The sequence below is a fragment of the Nycticebus coucang genome, chromosome 12 (genome assembly GCF_027406575.1).
Source record: "Nycticebus coucang isolate mNycCou1 chromosome 12, mNycCou1.pri, whole genome shotgun sequence".
NCBI lineage: Eukaryota > Metazoa > Chordata > Mammalia > Primates > Lorisidae > Nycticebus > Nycticebus coucang.
In genome coordinates, this window is record NC_069791.1 from 82505433 (window position 1) to 82528094 (window position 22662).

The following is a 22662-nucleotide window of genomic DNA, read 5'->3' on the forward strand; positions in this document are numbered from 1 at the left end:
GGGCAGGGCCTTGTTCCAGCTCTCCCCTTCATCCTTCTTGTTCTGACCCTCCATGGCCCAGGAGTCAGGCCTGGAGCCAGAGCATCCAGGAGGTTAGTGGCCTTTGTGGCTGAGGGAACAGTAGGACCATTGGGGCAGTCCTTGGGGAGGTGCCCTGGCTGGAGAGGCCCCAAATGTTGCAGAGGGGCTGAGTTCTCCCAGGGTTCAAAAGCCAGTTGGGGGGAGGGAGGCCCTCTGTTTGGCAACTGAGAAGAGGCAGCTTTGGGCGGCAGGATGCTGGTTTATTTACTGTAGGGTCTCCAGGGCCATCAAAGCCCCCTCATGGGATGGGGAGACTATTTACACTGCCAGGGAAGAAGGGAGCCAGGAGTTTAAGACCAGGTTCTGTACTCCACCACCCCAGATGAGGAGGGGAGGGGTATCCTGGGTCCTGCAGCCTTAGTCTTGGGGTTCAGATGGAAACTTCATACTCCCGTGTATCCTGAAGACAGAGAGATCAAATCAGTTGGAGTGGATGGGGGTGGAGGATGCAGCAAAGTGGTAGGAGGCATCCCTAAGGAGCAGGAAAGACCCTGGGTTTTTAAAGTAACATTGATTACTTTTAAATCAATAAATGTCTATGGGATAGGGGAGGGAGGTTGCACTTGAGAAGAAGGCACAGGGCAGGAATGGGGCTGAATCTGGCTAATAGATACATGCTGGGTTCATTCTGTAGTGTCTCAAAATGACACAGAAATCTGAATTTCCAGATTGTCTTGAACAACAGGAAGACCTGGCAATTGAGCTTAAGTATCCACTATGGACCAGTGCTGTCTCTTTTAGATGGAGCACACGGTCTCTAATTAGCCACAGTCCTCACCAGTCCCTATTGTTCATGCACGGCTTGCTTTGCACATTGACATGGCCTCTGCAGGCAGCTGAGATTGAAATTCCCAAGACAGAGATTACAGAGGCCTTGAGAGAAGGTTATGGAGTCCTAGGGTAGCTGAGAGATAGGGAACTCCAGGGGCAGGGGAGGGGCTCACCCCAGCTTCATATAGCGGGTTGCTGAAGTCCGACTCCACAGTGATGGGGCTGTAGGAGTGGGAGCCCGAGAAGCCGAAGAGGGATTTTCCCTGAAGCCTAGGAAAGGGAGAGGATGAGGGGCTTATCAACAGGTGAGCCCCTGAGGTCCCCTCACCCAGGCTCCTGTGCCAGGCAGGTAAGACATCTGCCTTAGCTGGCAGTTCACTGAGTAGAGTACTTACTTGGTGTAGTATATGTAAACACCACTGCCGAGAATAATGACAAGGCCAAGGGGCAGCAGGATGGCCAAGGCAAGGTTCCCGCCCTCCAGCTGCCGTGAGGGGTCTGTAGTCTGGGTCACTGGAGGAGGAGGAGAGGCCAGTGAGCTGAGGCTGGGCCCAGTCATGGGCTCTCCCAGCCTCCTGCCCAGGCCCTGAACCCTGGGCCTCACCCCTCTGGGATGTGGCCTCCTGCCCCCGGCCTTTGTCTTGCCCTCCCGACCTGACCAGGCCTGGGTCTCCACCTGTGCCCTCACTGACCTTCCAGTTTTCGGTTGTCCAGGAGCTCCTCATAGGCCACTGCAGGGAGAGGAGGGGGAGGGACGGGGTCTGAGCCAGGGAGGGAAGGAAGCTGGGTAGAGGGCTGGGAGCCTGGTGGGGCTGGCTGGACAGCCTGGTTCTCTCTGCCCTCTGTTCAACCTAAGTTTTATCTTCTCCTCAGTGGGTGGGTGGGAGGAGAGAGGAGTGATCAGGGCAGAGCCTTCTTCCTCCTCCAGGCCCCTAAAAGTTTAGGGTTCCTGGACAGTCTGAGCCAAACAAGGCTTTAGAATGTGTCACATAGGGAAACTGAGGCCTATCAAGAGAGGGCAAGGGACTTCCAAACCAAGGGCCCTTCTATATACCATTTAGGGTAATTCCATGATGTCCAAATTCTTAGGACTTTTGGACATACTGTGAGAATGAGAGCCCATGGGAAGAGAATGGAGGAGCTCAGCAGGGTTCCCCATTGGTCTTGAATTTGCTACCTGACTTTCCCGGCCCTGTCACTCCCCAGACTCTGATGTGCCCCTCCTGCCCTGTCTGTCGAGGCACCTTTGCAGAGTGGGGGCTGGCTGGTCCACTGTGAGGGGTGGCCAGGCACACAGGTGATGGTGACCTCGCCGATAAGCTCAAAGCCTTCATAGCAGAAAAAGCGCAGAGATTCGCCCGCCTGGTAGTGATGCTTGTACAACGTCTGGTAGCCATTCTCTGGAACCCCGGGATTTAGGCACGGTTCATACTTCACTGTGAAGAGTGTGCTAGTCACATGCCAGCTGTACTGCTGAGCACAGGGCAGACAGGAGCTCCTCAAGGCTACCCAGCCACCCTCCCTGAGGTGTTCCCCAGACTCACAGGCGCATTTGGGGACCCGGTCGCTCCACTTCGGGGTGCCTGTATCCCGACTGTAGCAGGTGAGCACAGCTGCCCCTTCCAGGCTGTACCCTGGCAGACAGCGGTACTGGACGTGGGAGCCAACAGGGAAGCCGGCATCCGAGGCAGTCCGGTGGCCATTGGTGATCTCACCAGGGTCAGCACAAGTCATGACTGGAGGCAGAAGGGCATGGTCAGAGAAAGCTAAGGCCTTCAGAGATCTCCCAGAAGCTCAGGGCTGGGAGAGGCCATCTCTTCTGAACACTTCCCACCAGTTCTTCAGAATGAAGAGAGCATGAAATGGAAAAACTTAAAATTCAATGTATTTTTTAATTTCAAGCCTCTTTTGGAAAACAGGTTGATTGAGGCAACCCCAGGTTCCCGTCCTGGGATGCAATTCAAAATATGTCACCAATATACCAGAGCATACCAGCTAAATCTCAGCAGTGTCATCTTTTTTTTTTTGAGACAGAGTTTCACTATGTTGCCCTCAGTAGAGTGCCACGGCATCACAGCTCACAGCAACCTCAAACTCTTGGGCTTAAGCGATTCTCTTGCCTCAGCTTCCCAAGTAGCTGGGACTTCAGGCAACTGTCATGATGCTCGGCTATTTTTTGTTGTAGTTGTCATTGTTTAGTGGGCCCGGGCTGGGTTCGAACCTGCCAGCCTCGGTGTATGTGGCTGGCCCTATAACCACTGTGCTACAGGCACCGAGCCACCAGCTGTGTCATCTTTAGTGGGGCCAGCTCTACTGTTCCCCTCCCTCTTGTCATGCGTAGCCTACTTTGCTCACATATACTGCCTGCCTGGCTCTGCAGGCAGCTGAGTTTATAGCTCTGTTGTGGAGTCATAATCACAGACATCTCTTGTACATAAGCCTGTGCCAGGCACCCTGATCAACATTTAGCAAACATAATGTTTAATCCTGGTGTCTGGGTGCAATGGCTCACATCTATAATCCTCACACTTTGGCAGGCTGAGGTGGTAGATTGCTTGAGCTCAGGAGTCCAAGACCAGCCTGAGGTAGAGTGAGACCTTGTCTCTACTAAAAATAGAAAAACTGAGGCAAGAGGATCGCTTGAACCAAGAGTTTGAGGTTACTGTGAGCTATGACACCACTGCGCTCTACCAAGGGTGACAAAGTGACAAAAAAGAAAAAAAAAAGAACCCTGGTTATCCTTAGATGTCAGTGTCACTGCCATCTCCCTTGAGGCCCGGGGCTTAAGGTGGCCAAATGACTGTCCCATGGTTCCTCAGCCATGGAGTCACAGAGTATGATCACTGGGTCACAGCCACAGGACACTGGATAGAGACAGATTTAGAGACTTGAGTCTAGGCCCTGCTTCAGGTTCAATGTACTGCCTTAGGTAGGGGCAAGCTCCCACCTGAGCCTTGGCAGGGGGCCAGCCACTCAGCCCCATGGAAGTCTGACATCCCATGTATCCTTCCAGGAATGGGGAGGTGTGTCACTAGAGAGTTTTCTTGTGTCCACCTCAAATCTGGCTTTCAGAAACTTCTCCCCACTGGACCCACCATTCCCATCAGGGGCCATGTGGAAGACCTGAAACCCTACATTCTTGTGGTAGGCATCCCCAAATTTGGAGAAAGTGACCCAATGCTACTCCTTTCTGCTCTTCTGAAAGATAAACATTCTCAGCTCCTTTATTTTATTGTTTGAGATACAGCCTCAATCTGTTGCCCAGGGTAGAGGGCTATTGTATCATACCTCACAGCAGCCTCAAATTCTTGGGCTCAAGTGATCCTCTTGCCTCAGCCTCTGGAGTAGCTGGGAATACAGACACCCACCCCACCACCCGGCTAGTTTTTTCTTTCTTTTTCTTTTTTTAGTAGAGATGGGGTCTTGCTCTTGCTCAGCCTGGTCTCAAGCTCCTGTGCTCAAGCAATCCACCCACCTCGGCCTCCCAGAGTGCTAGGGTTATAGGCATGAGGCATGGCAGCCCAGCCCCAGCTCCTTTATCACCTTCTCTGTGAAATCTCCTGGCCCATCCTGAGAAAAGTAGCCCGCTGCTCCTCTTTAACATGCAGAGCAGCTTCTGCTCACTGCTTAGAGCACCAGGCAGTATGTGCAAACTTTTCACCTGCTCTTCACAATCCCTATTCCAGTGTCATTATTGAGGAAGCCAACCCTCAGAGATGCTAAGTACCTTCCTGAAATCACTCAGTGTTTACCAACCTATTTTTTTATTTTTTATTTTTATTTATTTATTGTGGTTTTTGGCCAGGGCTGGGTTTGAACCCACCACCTCCGGCATATGGGACCGGTGCCCTACTCCTTGAGCCACAGGCGCCACCCAGTGTTTACCAACCTATAATGGCATCAGTTGTAGGTATCTGTCCCCTTCCCAGATAGTGAGCTTTGACCTGGTAGGAAAGGGCCCAGAACCCCCTTCAAGTAAACGCAACCTAGCACAGGGCTTCAATGACTGCCTTTGAATAAACCACGTTCCTCGACAAGCCTTGGTCCACTCAAAGTGACTCCGGACAATGTCCCGGGCCGGGGACTAAAAGATTGGGGAGAGGCCTAACTCAGGAAGGTTGGGACCAAGAGTTGATATTTTGGAGACCAGTGGGACCCTGGGCATCCCGGTAAGAGTAGAACTTATGAGGGCAAGGCCATAAAACTGAGGCGGGACCCACAGGCTACTGGGACAGAGCCCAGACGGTGGAAGACCGGGAAGCAGCCCAGAGAAAATGAGCTAGACCCAATGGGGATAGTTTCCGGGCACTGAGCGGAGGAAAAGAACCCGAAAGGCATAGGCGCGGAACCTGAAGAAGATCCGGCCGGATCCACAGCAAACGGATGTAACCAAGACAGGACAGAGACTTTCACGGGAAAGGGCGGAGGCGGGGCCCAGACGGGCAGGGGCTCACTCTTTTGACAGGCGGGCGGCGCGGCGCTCCAGGACAGGTCCCACTGGCAGGTGAGAATGTCGGAGCCCAGGAGCTCGTAGCCAGGCTCGCACTGGTAAGTGAGCACTGTGCCCCGGATCAAGTCTCCGTGGGACGCCGTCCTCCAGCCCCACTCCGGAGGTGGCAACTCTGGGCAGGTGTCGTTCCTCGGGACTTCTGCAGGGGAGGGAGGGCGAGTTTGGAGTCTGTCCTCTGACTCCGGGACCCCTTCCAGCCTCGGGAACTTCGCTCCAGCGCCGTCTCCTGGGATCTCTGGCCTGCCAGACCCCTGTCCCCTGTCCATTAGTACCTTTGAAATGCAACACGAAGCCCTGGCCCAAGCCCGGATTTGGGGGCCCTGGCGGTGCCTGGAACTGCAGCGTGAGGTCGGGCCCAGAGGAGAGGAGGCGGCGGCGCGGTTGAGGTCCCCGCAGCTGGGCCAGGACTCGGGCGCTGGGACCGTCCCCGTCGAACAATGTCAGGGTGTCCCCTTCGCGCACATTCAAGCTGCAGAGAGTGAGACCAGAAAGTAGGGCTGGTCTGCGACCGGCAGCTCCCTTCTTGTTCTGCCCAATCTCATACTCTGTTCATTAGCAACCCCACCTACTCTCCTGCCCTGGCTTGTACGCCCTGATCCCCCAAGTCTAGTGCAGCCTCGATTTTGACCAGTCCCGGTTTCTCCTGTGCTAGTCCCTCCAAGTCTCACTTGTTGTGGAGATCCTCACATCTCCTGCTTCCCAATCCCCACCTTTGTTCATTACTAGTCCTGCCCACTGTCCAGTCCCCCCTCCATCTCGGTGGGATCCAGGGCCCAGCCCAACGCCAGCTCTGGCCAATCACAGACCATTCGGCTCTTACCGAGATAACCCAGCACAGCTCTGGGCCTTGCCTGAGTAATTGCCTCACCTCTGATTCTGTCCGGTCACGTGACAACCTCAGACCAAAACAGCTTCCTATACCCACACCCACCTAGGGTGCTGTTGTAACAGTTTGGGCCTGGGTCCCTGGAAATGGCTCCAGGGGCAGCCTCAGAAACCTCAAAGAGTCAGAGGAACTAGGCCAGAGCTGGTTGTTGACAAAGCCCCTTGAGGAAGCCTGCATTACCCTATTTATTTGTCCAAGGTTACCTAGCTAGTTAGCATTTTGAACCTAGGTCTCCCACCCCTATTCTGATCCCTCAGTAGTCTCTTTCATTAGAGCATATATCCACCAAATTCTGGTGGCAAAGAAGAGCCAACCAAGCTCAGAATGCAGTCTAGTGGGTTGTCACACCATGCTTCCTTGAACCCACACCAACTGCACCCTCTGCAGGACCCAAACATACATCTCAACTTGGAGCAAGATGCGCCTTTCTTCCTGGACATGCAGGCCCCACACGCAGTCCTGGCCGGGGCTATAGCTCTGGGGCCAGTCAGGGGAGAGCACCACACCAGCTGGCTCTGACAGCTCTCCTCCACACATGGCTAAGGGAGAAAGGGGTGTCAGGTTGAGTTCCCAGGTTGGCATGCAGTGTCCATTTCATAATAGCCTTCACCACATCCAATGTACACGCCACAGCAACTCACATGTTTCCTATTATCTACGGTCCTGTTTCTCTTTCTTTCTTTTTCTTTTTCTTTTCTTTTTTTTTTTTTTGAGACAGAGTCTCATTATGTCACCTTCAGTAGAGTGCTGGCGCATCACAGCTCACAGCAACCTCAAACTCTCAGTCTTAAGCGATTCACTTGCCTCAGCCTCCCAAGTAGCTGGGACTACAGGCTCCCGCCACAACACCCAGCTATTTTTTTGTTGTAGTGGTCATTGTTGTTTAGCTGGCCTGGGCCAGGTTCGAACCCACCAGCCTGGGTATATGTGGCTGGCACCCTACCCACTGAGCTACAGGTATCACCCAATGGTCCCATTTCTTGCCACATCTAGATTCTGTTGTGCCCAATCCCCAGCCCTGCTCTTAATTAACTTCACTCTCTCTCTCCAGCCTACCCACTTAACTCCAGTTCTGGCTGTTGAAGACATTTGGGTTTGTGACCCCTGAATTTGATAATGAGTCCACCAATGATTCAGCTAAAAAAAAAAAAAAAAGCTATTTCTGAAGGAACAGGGATTTACCCAAGGCTTGGGTTTATTAGATTTGGGTATGCAAGTCTCTTGCTGAATGGCCTTCCTAGGCTCCCCAGTTCAGGGATAGTGTGCAGACTGAAGTACTTCCTGGGTTGTGGAGGGCTCACCCTTGCAGGCTGGCTCAGTGTCGTTCCAGTGGGGTTCTGTGGGATCCACACATTCAATGGCATTAGGGGGACCAGGAGGCTCCAGAGCATATCCTGGGAGGCACGAAAAGGTGGCCAGTGCCCCTGGGCGGTACTCAGGGTCTGTGGTAGTGACATTGCCATGTGCCAGGAAGGGGGCGAAACAGCGATCTTCCTCAAAAGCTAGGGAGGAATCAATCACAAAATTAAGCATTAGGACGGACCTTAAGGGATCTCAAACTGGGGACTTGAGCTGAATTTAGCTGTTGTTTTGGCCATTCAGTGGGCTTCTTAAAACTCAGTGCCTCTCTAGTATGTCAAAACCCTAACCCTCCTCATTCACACATTTATATTACTTCCCCAGTCTCTGTAAAGAACACTTTAGGCTAGTCAAATCCCAGCCACCATTCTGGAGATGAGAAGGGCTACAGACAACAAGCCACTTGTCCAAGGTCACCCAGAAGGCAATGGCAGAACCAAGTCTCAAATCTACATTCCCAGCTTCAGAAACTTGGCCCTGGAAACTGCAAAGGAGGGCAGGTTGGGGAGGGGGGGTTGCCTTTAGAGAACTGGCTTGTGTAGGTGTATTCTCTCCTCAAAAATAACAGTTGGAAAAAAAAGTAACAGTTGGATTCTGATCATCCATGCTGTTGCTAGAATCCAAAATTGCAGCTCATGCAAAAGCTACTCAGTTTTTATTTTAGATTAAATCAGCAAAAATGAACATTTGTAGAGCATTTTAGTTTCTGCTGCCATGACCACATCTTAGATGCAAAAGTACCTGTGAGGTAAGACTTAGGTGCTTATGACACAGATGAAGAATCTGAAGCTTATAGTGCAGCAGTGGTACATGACTATGGAGGCAGGCTTCAAAAGTAGGAATTCTCAATAAAAGACCAGTGGTCTTTACACTTGAACATTCTCAGAATCGATCATGCAATTGATTTTTGTAGATCCACTGTTCTGTTTCACCATTACTTAACCTGTAAGGTAACATGTCCAAATCCTACCCATCTATCAGGGCCCAGTGCCAATTCCCTTTCTCCCATGATTCATTTGAGAAACTAGCCCCTCCTGTCTCTGAGCATTTCATTTTCTTTGACTCTGTCTTGCTACTATTTATACAAATCCTCTGCTCTAGCCACATGGAGATTCTGTTTCCCAAACATACCAGGCATTTCTCTTCCTCCTCACTTTTGCTCATACTGTTCCTTTTACTTGAGATGTTCTTTTCCAATCTTCCTCTTTTGAAATACCTTCTAATCTTTAAGGCCAACCTCAAATGCCTCTGCTTCTGTGATCACTGACCTTGTTTCTACCTGTCCAGCATCCATTCCCCCTTCTTCTGGTAACAGCACTCCCTCTCCCCCATTATTGTTATTTTGAAAAACTTGCCTTCCCTACTCATAGTCCATGAAGTTCAGTTGGGGACTGACCAGGGATGGCTGCATGGTGCAGATCTGCTGATCATACCACCTTTCCCTAACTGCAGTAACTAGCTCAGGCAAAGGCACGGGACTGTAGCCAGGTCAATGATAGCATTTCCTGGCACTTTTGCTGAAGCTGTCAGGAAAAATATGAGTGTTCACTCTCTCTGATGGAGTTTCTAAGTTGGTGGCATGTAAGTGTGCAGCTAGGCCCATCATATAGGGAAAGCCTGCCTGTGAATTAAAGCCAACAGAAAAAAGAAGTGAGAGATCGAGGTAACTGCTCTCTTGGCTGTGTGCTTGGATCCAGCCACATATGAAGTTCATACAGAAAAAACAACCTCACCATATGCAGAGATCGTTGTAGTTTTGAGGTGGGGAGTCAGGTCTCAGAGGTCCCAACACAGAGAGGAGCAGGCATAGAGTACGTGCTGTGATTGTGCCCTGTTCCTGCAAGGGGGGACCGTGCAGGGATGGGGGCCCAATCGGGGAGCAGGGCAGTTACCTTCAAAACGGAGACTCAGCAGCAGGGGATTAGCAGGTGTTTCTGAGAGCAGCTCCACATAGAGGGACTGGGCGTCACTGATGAGACCCCGCTCTGGGACATCATCCATGTCTGAGTCATAGATCACAGGGGAGAGGGGACTGCCTCCTGAGCGCACCATCAGCCTGAGATGGACAGAAGGTGGCCAGGAGCTCAATTTTCCCTTTGAAGCTGCCTCACCCTTCGCCTGCTCTTTCTTTTTCTTTTCTTTTCTTTTTTTTTTTTTTGATACAAGATCTCACTCTGTTGCCCTGACTAGAGTGCAGTGGTATTATTATAGCTCAATGTGACCTCAAACTCTGGAGCTCAAGCAATTTCCTGCCTCAGCCTCCAAAGTAGCTGAGACTACAGGCACCAGTCACCACACCTGGCTAAGATTTTCTGGTTATTTTTTTTGCAGAGACAGGGTCTCGCTCTTGCTCAGGGTTGTTTCAAACTCCTGGCCTCAAGTGATCCTCCCTTCTCAGCCTCCTAGAGTGCCAGAATTACAGGTGTAAGCCACTCACACCTCACCCTAACTTATTTTTACAACTATTATTAACAAACATTAACACATGCCATGCATTCTTCTAAGCCCTTACACATTTTATTTCATTTAATTTTCATAAGAACTCTTGAGCCAAATACTATTTCTATCCTTCATTTTATGTATGAGGATATTAGGGCACAGAAAGATTAAGTAGCATGTCCGAGATCATAGAGCGAGCACTGGCAGAGCTGGGATATCAGGTTGTTAGATAAAGAATGATAATGACAGTGAAGATGGCCACTGCTTTTATAGTGCTTATTGTCCAGTCTGAGTACTTTACATATTAGTGCATTTGTCCTCCTATAAATCTTAAGAGAGAGGTACTATTATCTTCATTTCACAGATGAGGCACAGAGAGGTTAAATAATCTTTCTAAGGTTGCACAGCTATACTCCTTGAGACAGGTTAGGACTAGACCATATTTGGCACATATCTCAACCAGGATCCACCCTAGATCTGTCTGACTCCCCACCGCAGCCTCCCTGCTTCCCTGAGAGGAAGGTGGGAACCTCTGATCCAAGGCCCAGATCCTTACCGGTCATTGTCCTCATCCAGGGAGACCCTCTCAAAGTGCAGGTGTAGACGGCGTCCCTCAGCTGCTTCAATGACCCAACGGCAGGTAAGGTTGGGTCCTGCAGCTCCCCCAGGCTCAGGGGACACGATGCGGCCCAGTGTAGCATTGTGGATTATGCCACCACAGGAGGCTGTGGGCAGAGAAGGGGACAGGTTAAGATGTGACTTGTCCTTCTTTGGGCCTCAGCCCTTCCCAGAGCTATCTTCAGAGCTGTTGCATCCTCACCTTTGGTTTGGCCTCTGCCCTATAGGCTCACCACCCCAGAGGAGGAATTTCTCCAGGCCACCACCCAGGAGGGGGACCAGCCCAAGATGGACATCCCCCAGGACAAAAATTCTGTTAAAATGAAGAATTCTCCCTCCCCCAGATGTGGATGGATACCCTGGGATGGGGGAGAGGCTGGGATTCCCAAAATTAAAACCTTTAGACTGAAAATCTCCAAGACAGAAATTCCCAGAATGAAGACTCCACAGGCTATGAGAGCCCCCAGAGGAAGACACTCCAAGATAGAAACCCTCCAGATACGGACCCTAGAATAATTTTCTCCTCCAGAAGAAGGGATCTCTAGAATGGTGAGTCCCCAAAATGGAAACCTCTAGTGAGATTTCCAAGATGGAGACTGCCCAAGGATGGAAGCTCCCCAAGGATAGAGACCCTCAGTGTAAAGAGTTCCAGATGGAGAACCCCAGGATAGGGCCCTCCCAATATGTTTCCCAAGACAGAAGCCCCGACTCACCCAGGCAGGTGGGGGTTTCACCATTCCAGGCTGGCCGAGTACCATTGAGGCAGACGAGAGTCTCCTCACCCTGAAGCTGGTAGCCTGAATCACAGTGGAAAGTGGCGGTGCCACCAGGGTGCAGGTCTGTCACACTCACATCCCCATGGGCCGGTCGTGGAGGGAAGCCACAACTCAAAAGGTAGGCTGCACCAGGCAGAGATGAGAGGAAGAGGACTCGTTTCCCCACACCTCCCTCTCATACCAATCCTCCAGCAATTCCTCCCTCTGCTTCCAAGCCCCCTTGGGGGCAGAGACTGGCTGGGACTAGAGCACACACTGAAGAACAAGAGCCCCTCAAACAGGTGCACCATCCCATCTGAAGAGGTAATTTCAGTATCTCTCATCTCCCTTAATCTTTGTTATTTACCCACATTGGCCCTCTTTTTATAGGTGAAGTAGCTGAGGCTCAGTGAAATTACTCTGAACTCTGGTACTCATTTCCTGTGTGACCTCAGGCAAATCAGTTGACTACCCTGAACTCAGTCCAGCTCTAGTAATAAAAAATAATATTTGCAGAGCTTTTTCAGCTTCCCAAGTGAGTTCACGCAGTGCTTTTGAGGTGGGCAGAGAAACACCTTGTGACCCATTTTTCCACATGTAGAAATTGAGGCTCCACATGGATGGAGCTGGAACATATTCTTCTTAGTAAAGTATCTCACGAATGGAAGAAAAATTATCCAATGTACTCAGCCCTACTATGAAACTAATTTATGGCTTTCACATGAAAGCTATAATCCAGTTATAACCTAAGAATATGGGGAAGGGGGAGAGGAAAGGGAGGGAGGGAGGAAGAGGGCAGAGGGAGGGTGATTGGTGGGATTACACCTGCGATGCATCTTACAAGAGTACATGTGAAACTTAGTAAATGTAGAATATAAATGTCTTAACACAATAACTAAGAAAATGCCAGGAAGGCTATGTTAACCAGGGTGATGAAAATGTGTCAAATGGTCTATAAACCAGTGTATGGTGCCCCATGATTGCATTAATGTACACAGCTATGATTTAATAATAAAATAAAATAAAAAAAGAAAGAAATTGAGGCTCCAGGTTATGAGCACTCAGAGCACTTTCTCCTCTCCACACGCATACACCTTCCCCCACAGAGGGGCACCATGGCATTGTTCCCTGAGCTTTCATCCAGATGAACCACAGGGAACATCTCAAGGAACTTAGACTATTTTGTCATTAAAGACCTTAATATTCAGTGTCCCCTAAATGAATCCTCTAGTGACATGAAGTACTAGGGAAATCTTTGCTCTTCTCCAAGACTTATATATTTTCTCCTTTCTTGCAACGAAAACCATGTAATTGCCCCTTTTGCACTGGCTTTGAGGAAGCTTGGAACCAGATTAAGGTTTTATCCCTAGCAACAAAGGCCTGACCAGCTACATTCTATTTTTTCAACTCAAATGAGCATTACCTGGTGCCATTTTTTTTTAAGACAGGGCATAGGGCAGTGCCTGTGGCTCAGTGAGTAGGGCGCCAGCCCCATATACCGAGGGTGGAGGGTTCGTACCCGGCCCTGGCCAAACTGCACCAAAAAAAAAAAAAAAAAAAAATAGCCGGGCGTTGTGGTAGGTGCCTGTAGTCCCAGCTACCTGGGAGGCTGAGGCAAGAGAATTGCCTGGAGGTTGCTATGAGCTGTGACACCTTGGTACTCTACCAATGGCAACAAAGTGAGACTCTGTCTCTACAAAGAAAATAAATAAAGACAGGGTCTTGTTCTGTCACCGAGGTTGGACTGCAATGCCACAATCATAGCTTCATAGCTCACTGCAGCTTCAAACTCCTGGGCTCAAGAGGTCCTCCACTTCAGCCATTTGAGTAGCTAGGACCACAGGCATGTGTCACCATGCTTGGCTAATTTTTTTAATTTTCTGTAGAGATGCATCTGAACATGTTGCCCAGGTAATCTCAAACTCCCGGTCTCTAAGTGATCCTCCTGTCTTGGGCTCCCAAAGTGCTGGGATTACAGACATGAGCCACCAGGCCCAGCTGTTTTTCTTACTTATTCTATATAATTGTATTGCTTGCATTGTTTTTATAAGACTCCTAAAATTCTTATAGCAGCAGATGGGATTTAAAAAAAAAAAGAAATTCACTTGTCAGTAAATGATGGGCTCCAAACTTGATCCTGACAGAACTCTGTGTGTCTATGTTTCAGAACTGGGCAGAACTCATTAAGAAAGTCTTCCTGTTGGCGGACCATGGTGGCTCATGCTTGTAATCCTAGCATTCTAGGAGGCTGAGGCAGGTGGATTGCTTGAGCTCACGAGTTCTACCAGCCGGGGCAAAAGCAAGACCCCATCTCTACTAAAAATAGAAAAGACTGAAAGACTGAGGCAAGAGGATTCCTTGAGCCCAAGTTGGAGGTTGCTGTGAGCTATGATGCCATGGCACTCTACCCAGGGTGACAACTTGAGTCTCAAAAGAAAAAGGCTATCCTTCACCTTGTGCCTATAGGAGAAACAAACAAACAAACAAAGGCTTCTTGGAGGAAGTACACCAATGCTGTGTCTTGTAAGAGAGGCAGGCTTTGATTAGTAGAGGGCTTCAGATATACTAACTAGCCTAGCCCTTTGTTTTGTCTGACTCTCTAGCCCTCAGTGATTCTGTAAGAGATTTGGTCCCTTCCTTGGGCCCAGGGGACAGAGAGATGAAAAAGACCCAGGCCTTGCCCTTTAGGAATCCATAGTCTCCTGAAATAGACAGGCACAAAAATAACCTTATAGAACACAGCAGTTTCAATAAATGTACAAAAGCCTCTGTAATGGCTTTCCAGGGCCAACAGAATCAAGTCTGAATGCTTTAGATTGATATTTAAGCCCTCTGCACAGTTAGGTCCAACCCTGCACTACTGGCTTTAGTGTTCAGCACCTACACAGCACAGTTTTGTGATTCCTTAAGGTCCCACCTCCATATTTTTCTTCATGCCCTTGCCGTTATCTAGAAGGTCCTCTTGGCCAGGTGCCAGTGGCTCACTCCTATAATCTTAACACTCTGGGAGGATGAGGCAGGAGGATCCCTTGAGCTCAGGAGTTCGAGACCATCCTGAGCAAGAGCAAGATCAAGAGCAAGACCCTGTCTCCACTAAAAATAGAAAAATTAGCTGAGCATGGTGTTGGGCACCTGTGGTTCCAGCTACTCAGGAGGCTGAGACAGGAGGATCATGTGAGCCCAGGAGTTTGAGGTTGTTGTGAGCTAGGCTGAATGCCATAGCTCTCTAGCCTGGGCAACAGAGTAAGACTCTGTCTCAAAAAAAATAAAATAAAAAATAAAAAGAAGGCCGGGCGTGGTGGTTCAAGCCTGTAATCCTAACACTCAGGGAGACCAAGGCGGGTGTATCACTTGAGTTCACGAGTTCAAGACCAGCCTGAGAAAGAGTGAGACCCTGTCTCAAAAAATAGCTGGGTGTTGTGGCGGGCACCTGTAATCCCAGTTACTTGGGAGGCTGAGGAAAGAATCGCTTGAGCCCTAGAGTTTGAGATTGCTGTGAGCTACGGGACTATGGCACTCTACCAAGGGTGATAAAGTGAGACTCTGTCTCGTCACAAAAAAAAAAAAAAGAGAACAAAAGTCCTCTTAGCATTCTTTCTTTTTCAAGGAGTAACTAAAGTACCACCTCTTCCGGGAAGCCTCTCTGACTCCTCCCCTCTCCAACAGAGTTAGTTGTTCTCTTATCTATACGTAATCCTGCACACATAACTTTGTACTCATATTAACCACTGTCTTTCGACACTGTGAGATGAACCATGCCTTATTTCTTTTGTCCTCTAGGAGCCTAGTCTGGAGGCAGTGTGGAATAGTGCAAAGAGCACTGAATTTGGAGACAGATAGCGTGAGTGTCAATTCTAGCTCCACAACTTACTAGCTACATGGCTTTGAGCATGTGACTTCATCACTAGGGGCCTCTTACCTATTAATGGCAATAATATTTCCTATCAGTGAGGATTGGCCTGAAAGTTAAATAAAAGAAACACACAAAGCACCTGACACATAGAAGGTGCTTAAAAAATGTTAACCACCGCCACCCACCTTGGCCTCAATTAATGAATAACTTGGAATTAGGGACTTGGGGATCGGGTTTCTGATTCTGCAATAAATCTGCAGGTAGCTGAACAATTTATATAACCTTTGAGTGAACTGACAATGGCCATTCCCAGGGTTGCTGTGAGAAACAACTGAAACAATGGTTGGTGAAAGGGCTTTGTAAATAGGAAAGTTTGCTGTACTTGGGGTGAGGGGTGATGGCGCCTTTGGCCTTCCAGAGAAGCTAATGAGGCCACTTTGGACCAGAGGGCCCAGCTGGTGCAGGCTGGGAAGGGCTTAAACAGAGCCATAGTCCCAAAGGTGCCTGCAGCAGCCGCAAAGCAGGGAAGACGGAGGCAGGTAAAAGAGGCCTGCTTCCCCAAATGCTCCACTTAGCCTAAACAGTCCTATTTTCAATACCCTAGGGAAGTGATTGCCTAAAGGAGCCAGTGAGGAGCTGTTTTGTAATATCTGAAGTCCAGCCCTCGGCTCTCATAGCTTGTTCTCCTTCTCTAACAACCAGGCCCCCTAATACCAAGTACATGTCCTAAGCTTACTGGTTCCTCCACAAATAGGCCCCTCTACTGGGCATACATGAGCCCTTGGGGCAGGTCCTGAGCAGAGACCTGGGGAGAGGCTGGAGCAGATATGGATTGCATACTGGATGAGGAATACACAGTATCTGAAATCAGCAGATCTCACAAGGAGGGCAGGTACCTGGAGCCAGGCAAAACGCTGAGGTGCTGTGAAGGGGGACTTGGGCCCCATACTTTGCCCTCTCTGTTTGTGAGGAGCATAGGAAGGGCCTTGGAAAAGACAACAGTGTCTAGCACAGAGACACTAGCTGGGCTTCCTGTCTGGTACACATGTATATTGCTAGAACATACTCTTATACTGTACACGTGTGTAGGTCATGTAAGTTGATGCTCACAAATGCAGTCAAGACTGATATATCCCCCTTCCCTGCCCCCAGAAGTCAGAAGGATCTAAGCTGCAAATCCGAGGTTATCACTCTCCTACTTAAGACATTTCAGATGTCTCCCTGTCACCTGCAGGCTAAACTAGTCTGAACTCTTCAGTGAAGTGTTTTTTTTTTTAATTATTGGGGAATCATTGAGGGTACAAAGAACCAGGTTACACTTCTTGCATTTGTTAGGTAAAGTCCCTCTTATAATTGTGTCTGGCCCTCAAGAGGTGTATCACACACTGTGACCCCCACCCTCTCCCTCCTTCCCTCTAAGCTGATAAGCCTTTTTGTGATCTGAATCCAACCTGCCTCCCAGTCTCTCTCGCTCTCTCTCTTTTTTTTTTTTCTGAGACAGAGTCTTGGTATCAGAAAAAAATACCATATCACTCTTGACGGTACTCTACATATCACTCTTGGTAGAGTGTCATGGCATCATAGCTCACAACAACCTTACTCTTGGGCTTAAGCGATTCTCTTGCCTCAGCCTCCCAAGTAGCTGGGACTACAGGCACCCGCCACAATGCCCAACTATTTTTTTGTTGCAGTTGTCATTGTTTAGCAGACCCGGTCCAGGTTCAAACCCACCAGCCTCGGTGTATGTGGCCAATGCTCAAACCACTGAGCTACAGGCGCTAAGCCCCAGTCTTGTCTCTTTCTCCCCCATCACTTTCTGTGCTTTGACTGTGATAACAATGACTGACAGTTTTGAGCTCCCATTGTGTACCAGACACTGTTTTAAGCACTTGACTTGTATTATCTCATTGGATCCTTCTAATAATAGCATGACATGAGTATTATGATCCCTATTTTCCAGATAAGACCAGGAGGCACAGAAAGTTTAAATAACTTGTCCCAGGTCACACAGCTAGACCAATTCTATCTTCCATGCTGAATTATTTCTCCTTTGGGGGGGGGGTCAGACTTTCTCTCTGAGTCTTGGAGTATGTTTTTTCATCCCTCTAGACATCTGTATCTCTCCTCCTCTCCCTGCCTCCCACCCTTTCCCTGGCTAACTCATCTTTTAGGCCTCAGCTTAGTCATCACCTCCTCCAAGGTGTCCCCATATTCCTTGGAAGAAATTTAAATCCCTTTGATATTTGCTTCCACTGCTTGTGTTTCCTCCATCATAACACTTACCTTGTTGAATTATAACTATCCTGATTACTTGTCTGTCTCCCTGTCTAGAGTCTGAGTTCTTTGAAGTTAGATTTATACCTGGTTTGTTCATTCCTCTCCCCAAGGCTAATACAGGACTTGGTATGAAGTAGGCACTTGATAAACATTTGATGAGTTGAATGGATAAATTGTCACATCAACACTTGGATATGTGCACATTAACACACAGATCTCTGAGTGTGTGAGATAAGTGTGCATAAGTTTCTTCTGAAGGTCCTGCCCACCAGGGTCTCAGTCAGGAGGAAAAGCCCCCTTCAGCACCCTGTGCATACAAGGCTCCTGGAGATTTCCCCTGTGCCCAGTTCAGCCCCTGCCCTTCTACTAGCACCCTCAGACTCCTCACCCTGATAGTGGATCCTGAAGCCTCTGCCCCTTGGTACCCGGGGGCTCTGGAAGTGCAGAAGCAGCCGGTTGGTTGGGCTCCGAAGGACCTGTCCTTCCCCCAGCATTGAGGAGTTGGCTAGGAGTCGGGGAGCCAGGCCTGGGGACCCCCCACCAGCCAGCACCAGGAGTTCCTCCTCCTGAGACAGGTTCAGAGTCTGCACCTAGAGAAGCCAAACACAGACCCACCAGGGCAAGTCAGCCAGGGAGTTTCATTTTGTATGTCTCCCACCCCTGCTTTTTCTGTGTGTGGCAGCCCAAATGCCACAGTGATGCTGCCCAAGTTGTAGAACTCTAGAAGAATTTTTGAAATCATCTGAGTCATAATTCAGGTTCTCTGGCTCCTAGGCCAAACCTGTCCACACCCACAGGCTCAGAGGAAAAGGCTTGGAAGTTTCATAGTCACATGCTTAGGTCTATGTACCTGGATCTCAATGCCATATCCAGGGTAGACGTGGATGCTGTAAGTGCAGTCCAGGAGCCCCACGCTGCGGCTGGTGGTGCTCCCCAAATCTGGAGACTCCACATACCCTTCACCCTCGGAGATGTTGTTATTACACAGAACTAAAGAGATATAAGTGGCTGGGATTGAGAGAACCCATGACCTGATCCAGACCCCACACTAGCCACTCCTCCCTGCCAAGTATCTCTGAAGGTTCTCATCTGTCTTCTCTTGAGCACCCTTCACCATCTTTATCCAATGCTTCCTCTCCTACCTGTACTCAGTACTCCCTTCTCCAACTGAAACACAGAAGGGTGCCTAATAGTAGCAAGGGTATGTAAACAGAAGCCTTTGTTACTTTTTTTTTTTTTGAGCCAGAGTCTCACTGTCTTCCAGGCTAGAGTACCGTCAATTGATCCTTCTGCCTCAGCTTCCTGAGTAGTTGAGACTACAGGCACCGGCCATGATGCCTGCCTAATTTTTTTCTATTTTTAGTAGAGTCAGGGTCTCACTCGTGCTCAGATTGGTCTCGAACTCCTGAACTTAAGGGACCCACCCATCTCAGCTAGGATTACAGGCGTGAGCCACAGCCTGGCCAGGCCTTGTTATTAAGCAGAGGCTCCTCTCCCATCTGTACCCAGTACTCCTTCCACAGTTCCCATCAGCCTCTCTCCCATCCATCCTCCTCTCCCATGTTCATACTCCTGGACACAATCCCCATCTTATTGCCATCGCCTGACCTGGGCTGGTCACTGTAGTGGTGACAGTTGTCGTGGTGATGATGGTGGTGGTGGTCTCCTCCTCTCCTCCTTCAGGCCCCAGGGACAGGCCTGGAGGGGGTGGGGCTGTGGTTCCTGGGGGCGGGGTCAGCAGCTCTGGCGCAGTGGGGCCTACTCCCCTGACCTCCTTAGGGGTTACGGCTGTTGTCAGGGGCCCTGTTCCTGGCTCAGTGGCCCATGGCAGGGAGGGCGCTGCGAGAGTCTGGCCGGCTGGAGGGGTGGCTAGCGTAGGTTCTGCATCAGATCCTGGGACAGTGCAAGGGGAGTCAGGGTACAGGAGGCGCACATGTAGGTGGGGAGCAGGACTGAAGGTAACTGGAGGTTCCCTTACTGAATCCAAAAGCCCTCCCCCCAAAAGTACAGGCCCCCCAGTTTTCCCTATCCCACCAGAACTCCCCGCAGCCTCCCAAGCTTCCACAGACTGACCCCCTTCTCCAGCCGCTCTACCCCATGCTCTCCCTGAGCTTTCTCTCCCAGTTACCTTTCTCTCTCCTCTGTCTTGCTCTCTCTAGAACGCTTTGTTTCACTGTTTAGTATTCTTATCACTCTTTGATTTTATGATTCTGGATCGACTAGGTTTTGTATTTCCTTCTCTCTCTCTTTCTCCCACCATTTCTCTGATTCTGGTTCTCTCAATTTCCATCTGTCTTCCTCTCTGTGCGTCTATTTTTTTTGTCCTGTCTCTTAATCATTCTGTTTCTATTTCTCTGGTTCTGTTTATGCCCAGGTTTGACACTTTCTGCAACTGCCTCATTCTGTCTCCCTCTGAATTCCACTGGCTCCTGGGGGATCTTGCCCCCTCTGCAGCCTCTCTCTGCTTGTTTCTCTCCCTAGCCTGCCTCCCCATCTCCCTGAGCCAATGTCTCTTCTTTGGCCTCTAGGCCACTCCTGCCACTCTAGGGGCCTCACCCGGCAGGTAGCCCATCTCTGGGCCCCTCCTCAGCAGGGCTCCATGGATCAGTTCAGCCAGGGCCTCAGAGGCTATGGTGGGGGTCTCACTTCCAGGCTCTGGCAATGTCTCCTCCTCCTTCAGGGGCAGACCTAGGAGGTGAAGATGTGTGAGCCTCTCCACTCCCCCACATCCCTTTCTTCTCCAGAGAGATCTTTTCCAGAGCTCTTCCTCCCTTCTTCATCGGCTGCAGGGCCTCAGAGGGTCCCAGGCTGGGCTGAGAGCCAAGATGGGGGAGGGGCTCCCAGCTGCCCCTCACGGCAATTACTCTTCTTCTCCCCCTCCTCCCACACCCAAGCACCCCTCCCCTCAGGCTGTGTGGGCCTTCAGTGAGATTCTTAACTGGTACAAACCCAGGACAGTGCCACAGAGTGCGCGCAGAGGTGGGGGCGGTAAAAATGCTGCCTGCCTTTTCACCTCAATGGTGATCTCCCTTCAGCCCTGGGGCTCTGCGGGAGGGTCTGGCAACACCTCCTAGTCCTTGCTTCTGCCGTGCCTGGCTTTCTCTCTGGGTTTCTGTCTCTGCAGTGTGGCTGCCTTCTCTCTCTCTCTCTCTTCCTCTCTATCATTTTCTGCAATCTCTGCCTTTTTTCTCAGAGTCTGGCTGGGGTCAGAGTGGGGACTGAGTATCTGTCTCTGAGCTTGGCTCTATTCCTCTGTCTTTGTCCATACATCCAAGAACATTTGTGTGTGCCCTGCCTGGTGCCTCTCCCATAACCTTCATCTCCCACCCAGGTATCCCGCGTGCTTCTGCCACCTCCGCAGACATCCCCCCAACTTTCTCAGCCCTCCTTTCTGGATTTAACTCCTGAGATGCTGCTGAAAGCTCCTCTTCCATTTCCCCCATGTCCTCTGTATTGGGAGTTAAGGGACGTTAGGTTGAAGCTGGAAAGCCCTGGCTTGCCCCTTCCCCATTGGCTGTGCCCCTCCCCTCTCCCATGAGCTCAGAAGACCCAGGATGTTAGGAGCAAGGAGGGTGGAGGACCCCGTTGAGGACCTTCCCGGGACCCACCTCCCCCCTCATGTCCTTACCCTGAATCCAGGGACAGCTCAGCAGAATTAGGAACAGCAGCTGGGGAGGCGGCCGGTGCTGGGCCCTGGGAGACCCCATGGCGACTCACCCTGATTCCTCTCCGCTATGCCTGTCCTAAATAATCTAGAGGCCACCTTTCCTCCGATCCTTTTATCTTTCCCTTTAATATTTTTTTCTGGCTAGGGGTCAGTAAAGAAAGACAAATTCTCTGCCCCTTGAGGCAGATTGGACTAGGGGTCACCTGGAGCCCACCCCTCTTTGCTCGATCTCCTCTGTCCTTTACTCCTGGATCTGTGGTAGAGGGGGGCGCGGTTCTGGCTGCAGGGGGTGGGGCCCAAAGGGCTGAAGGGGCTGGGTGGCCTGGGTTATCCTCTTGCTCTGGGGCCTGGGTCCACTGGGCTGACTGGATCCCAAGATCAGGGACTTAGGAGGGCGAAGGCAGCTTCTGGGGGCTCAGGGTGGGGTCAAGGATCGGGAGGGTCCCTACTGGGCTCTAGGGGGGGTTGTGGGGAGGGGAAGGGGTTGGGGAACCCGGAAAGCCGAAGCTTGGGCACCAGAGCTGCGGGAGGGAGAAGCTTAGAAAGGTGTCGAGCCCACGTCAGATCCTGGGGACGGGCAAAAGGAGGGGCCTGGGATTTATTTAAGCGGGAGGGAGGAGGAAGTGCAGATGGAGGAAGGAGTGATCATATGACCCAGGACCGTAATCCTTACTCCGCTGCCCCTAGGGAAGGCAAAGGAAACTCTTTGGTCCCAGCAGTTATTAGGCCCCCCTTCCCCCACCATTCCAGCACATCTGGAATCTGAATCTCTTCTTGCCAGGGCGCCGAAGGGGGACACAGATTGATTTGCGCCTGCTAGGCCCCCAAGTATGCCTTCTGTCCACATCCACACACCCCATGGGCTTCCTTCCCTTTGCCTTTTACAGAAGCTCAGGTAGAATGGGCTTTCCCCTGTCGCGGGAGAATGGCGAGTTTCTACGTTTGTGAGGAATCTAGAGGGTAATGGGATGGGGTTTGGGGAAGAAAGACTCCCCTCCTCGTACATATAAGGTGACCTTGGCCAGCCAACTGGAGTCTTCAACTCTGATTTTCTCTCCTGGTCTTCCTCACAACGCCCCTGGAGCGCCCCTTTTCAGCACCACCAACGCGCGGACAGCTCTTCTCAGCCCCGCCTGAGCAGACCCGGCCCCCGACGTCGCCGGTGATTGGTTGAAGCCGCTTTCAGTCTTAATCAGCCCCATGTCAGGGGCTGGCTCTTGAAGAGGCCAAGAGGGAGGGAGAGTCGCAGGCCGACTGATCAAGGGACTGGCAGACAGACCGACAGTCCCTGCCTGCAGTCCCCGCAGTCCCCCGGCGCCGGCCCCCACTGTCAGTCTGCGTGCTCGTACCGCCTCCTGTCTTAGCACTGCCCCTTCTTTTCGCATTGCGGGGCGGCCGGAGGTTGGCACAGTGCCCCCTGCGCCCCGCGTGGCGCCCTTTCCGGGC

At 50.7% G+C, this 22662-nt stretch overlaps 1 protein-coding gene across 2 annotated transcripts; it reads right to left on the reverse strand.

Moving 5' to 3' along the window:
• Window positions 1-260: 260 nt before the first annotated feature.
• Window positions 261-22603, reverse strand: SEZ6L2 (seizure related 6 homolog like 2). 2 transcript variants are annotated; one of them, XM_053555030.1, is made up of 19 exons: window positions 22221-22597; window positions 21178-21899; window positions 20106-20237; window positions 19158-19442; window positions 18400-18539; window positions 17938-18139; window positions 11378-11563; window positions 10603-10771; window positions 9500-9663; window positions 7550-7750; window positions 6649-6787; window positions 5635-5831; window positions 5307-5501; window positions 2397-2588; window positions 2097-2288; window positions 1545-1583; window positions 1248-1365; window positions 1026-1122; window positions 261-481 (listed from the first exon to the last, which is right to left on the reverse strand). In XM_053555030.1, exons 2-19 carry the CDS (start codon window positions 21254-21256, stop codon window positions 452-454), a joined length of 2757 nt encoding a protein of 918 aa, XP_053411005.1. In that variant the 5' UTR covers window positions 21257-21899; window positions 22221-22597; the 3' UTR covers window positions 261-451. The 2 variants fall into 2 exon arrangements, with proteins under 2 accessions (XP_053411005.1, XP_053411006.1); XM_053555031.1 differs by lacking the exon at window positions 1545-1583 and having other exon boundaries at window positions 21178-22603.
• Between the last annotated feature and the right edge of the window lie 59 nt (window positions 22604-22662).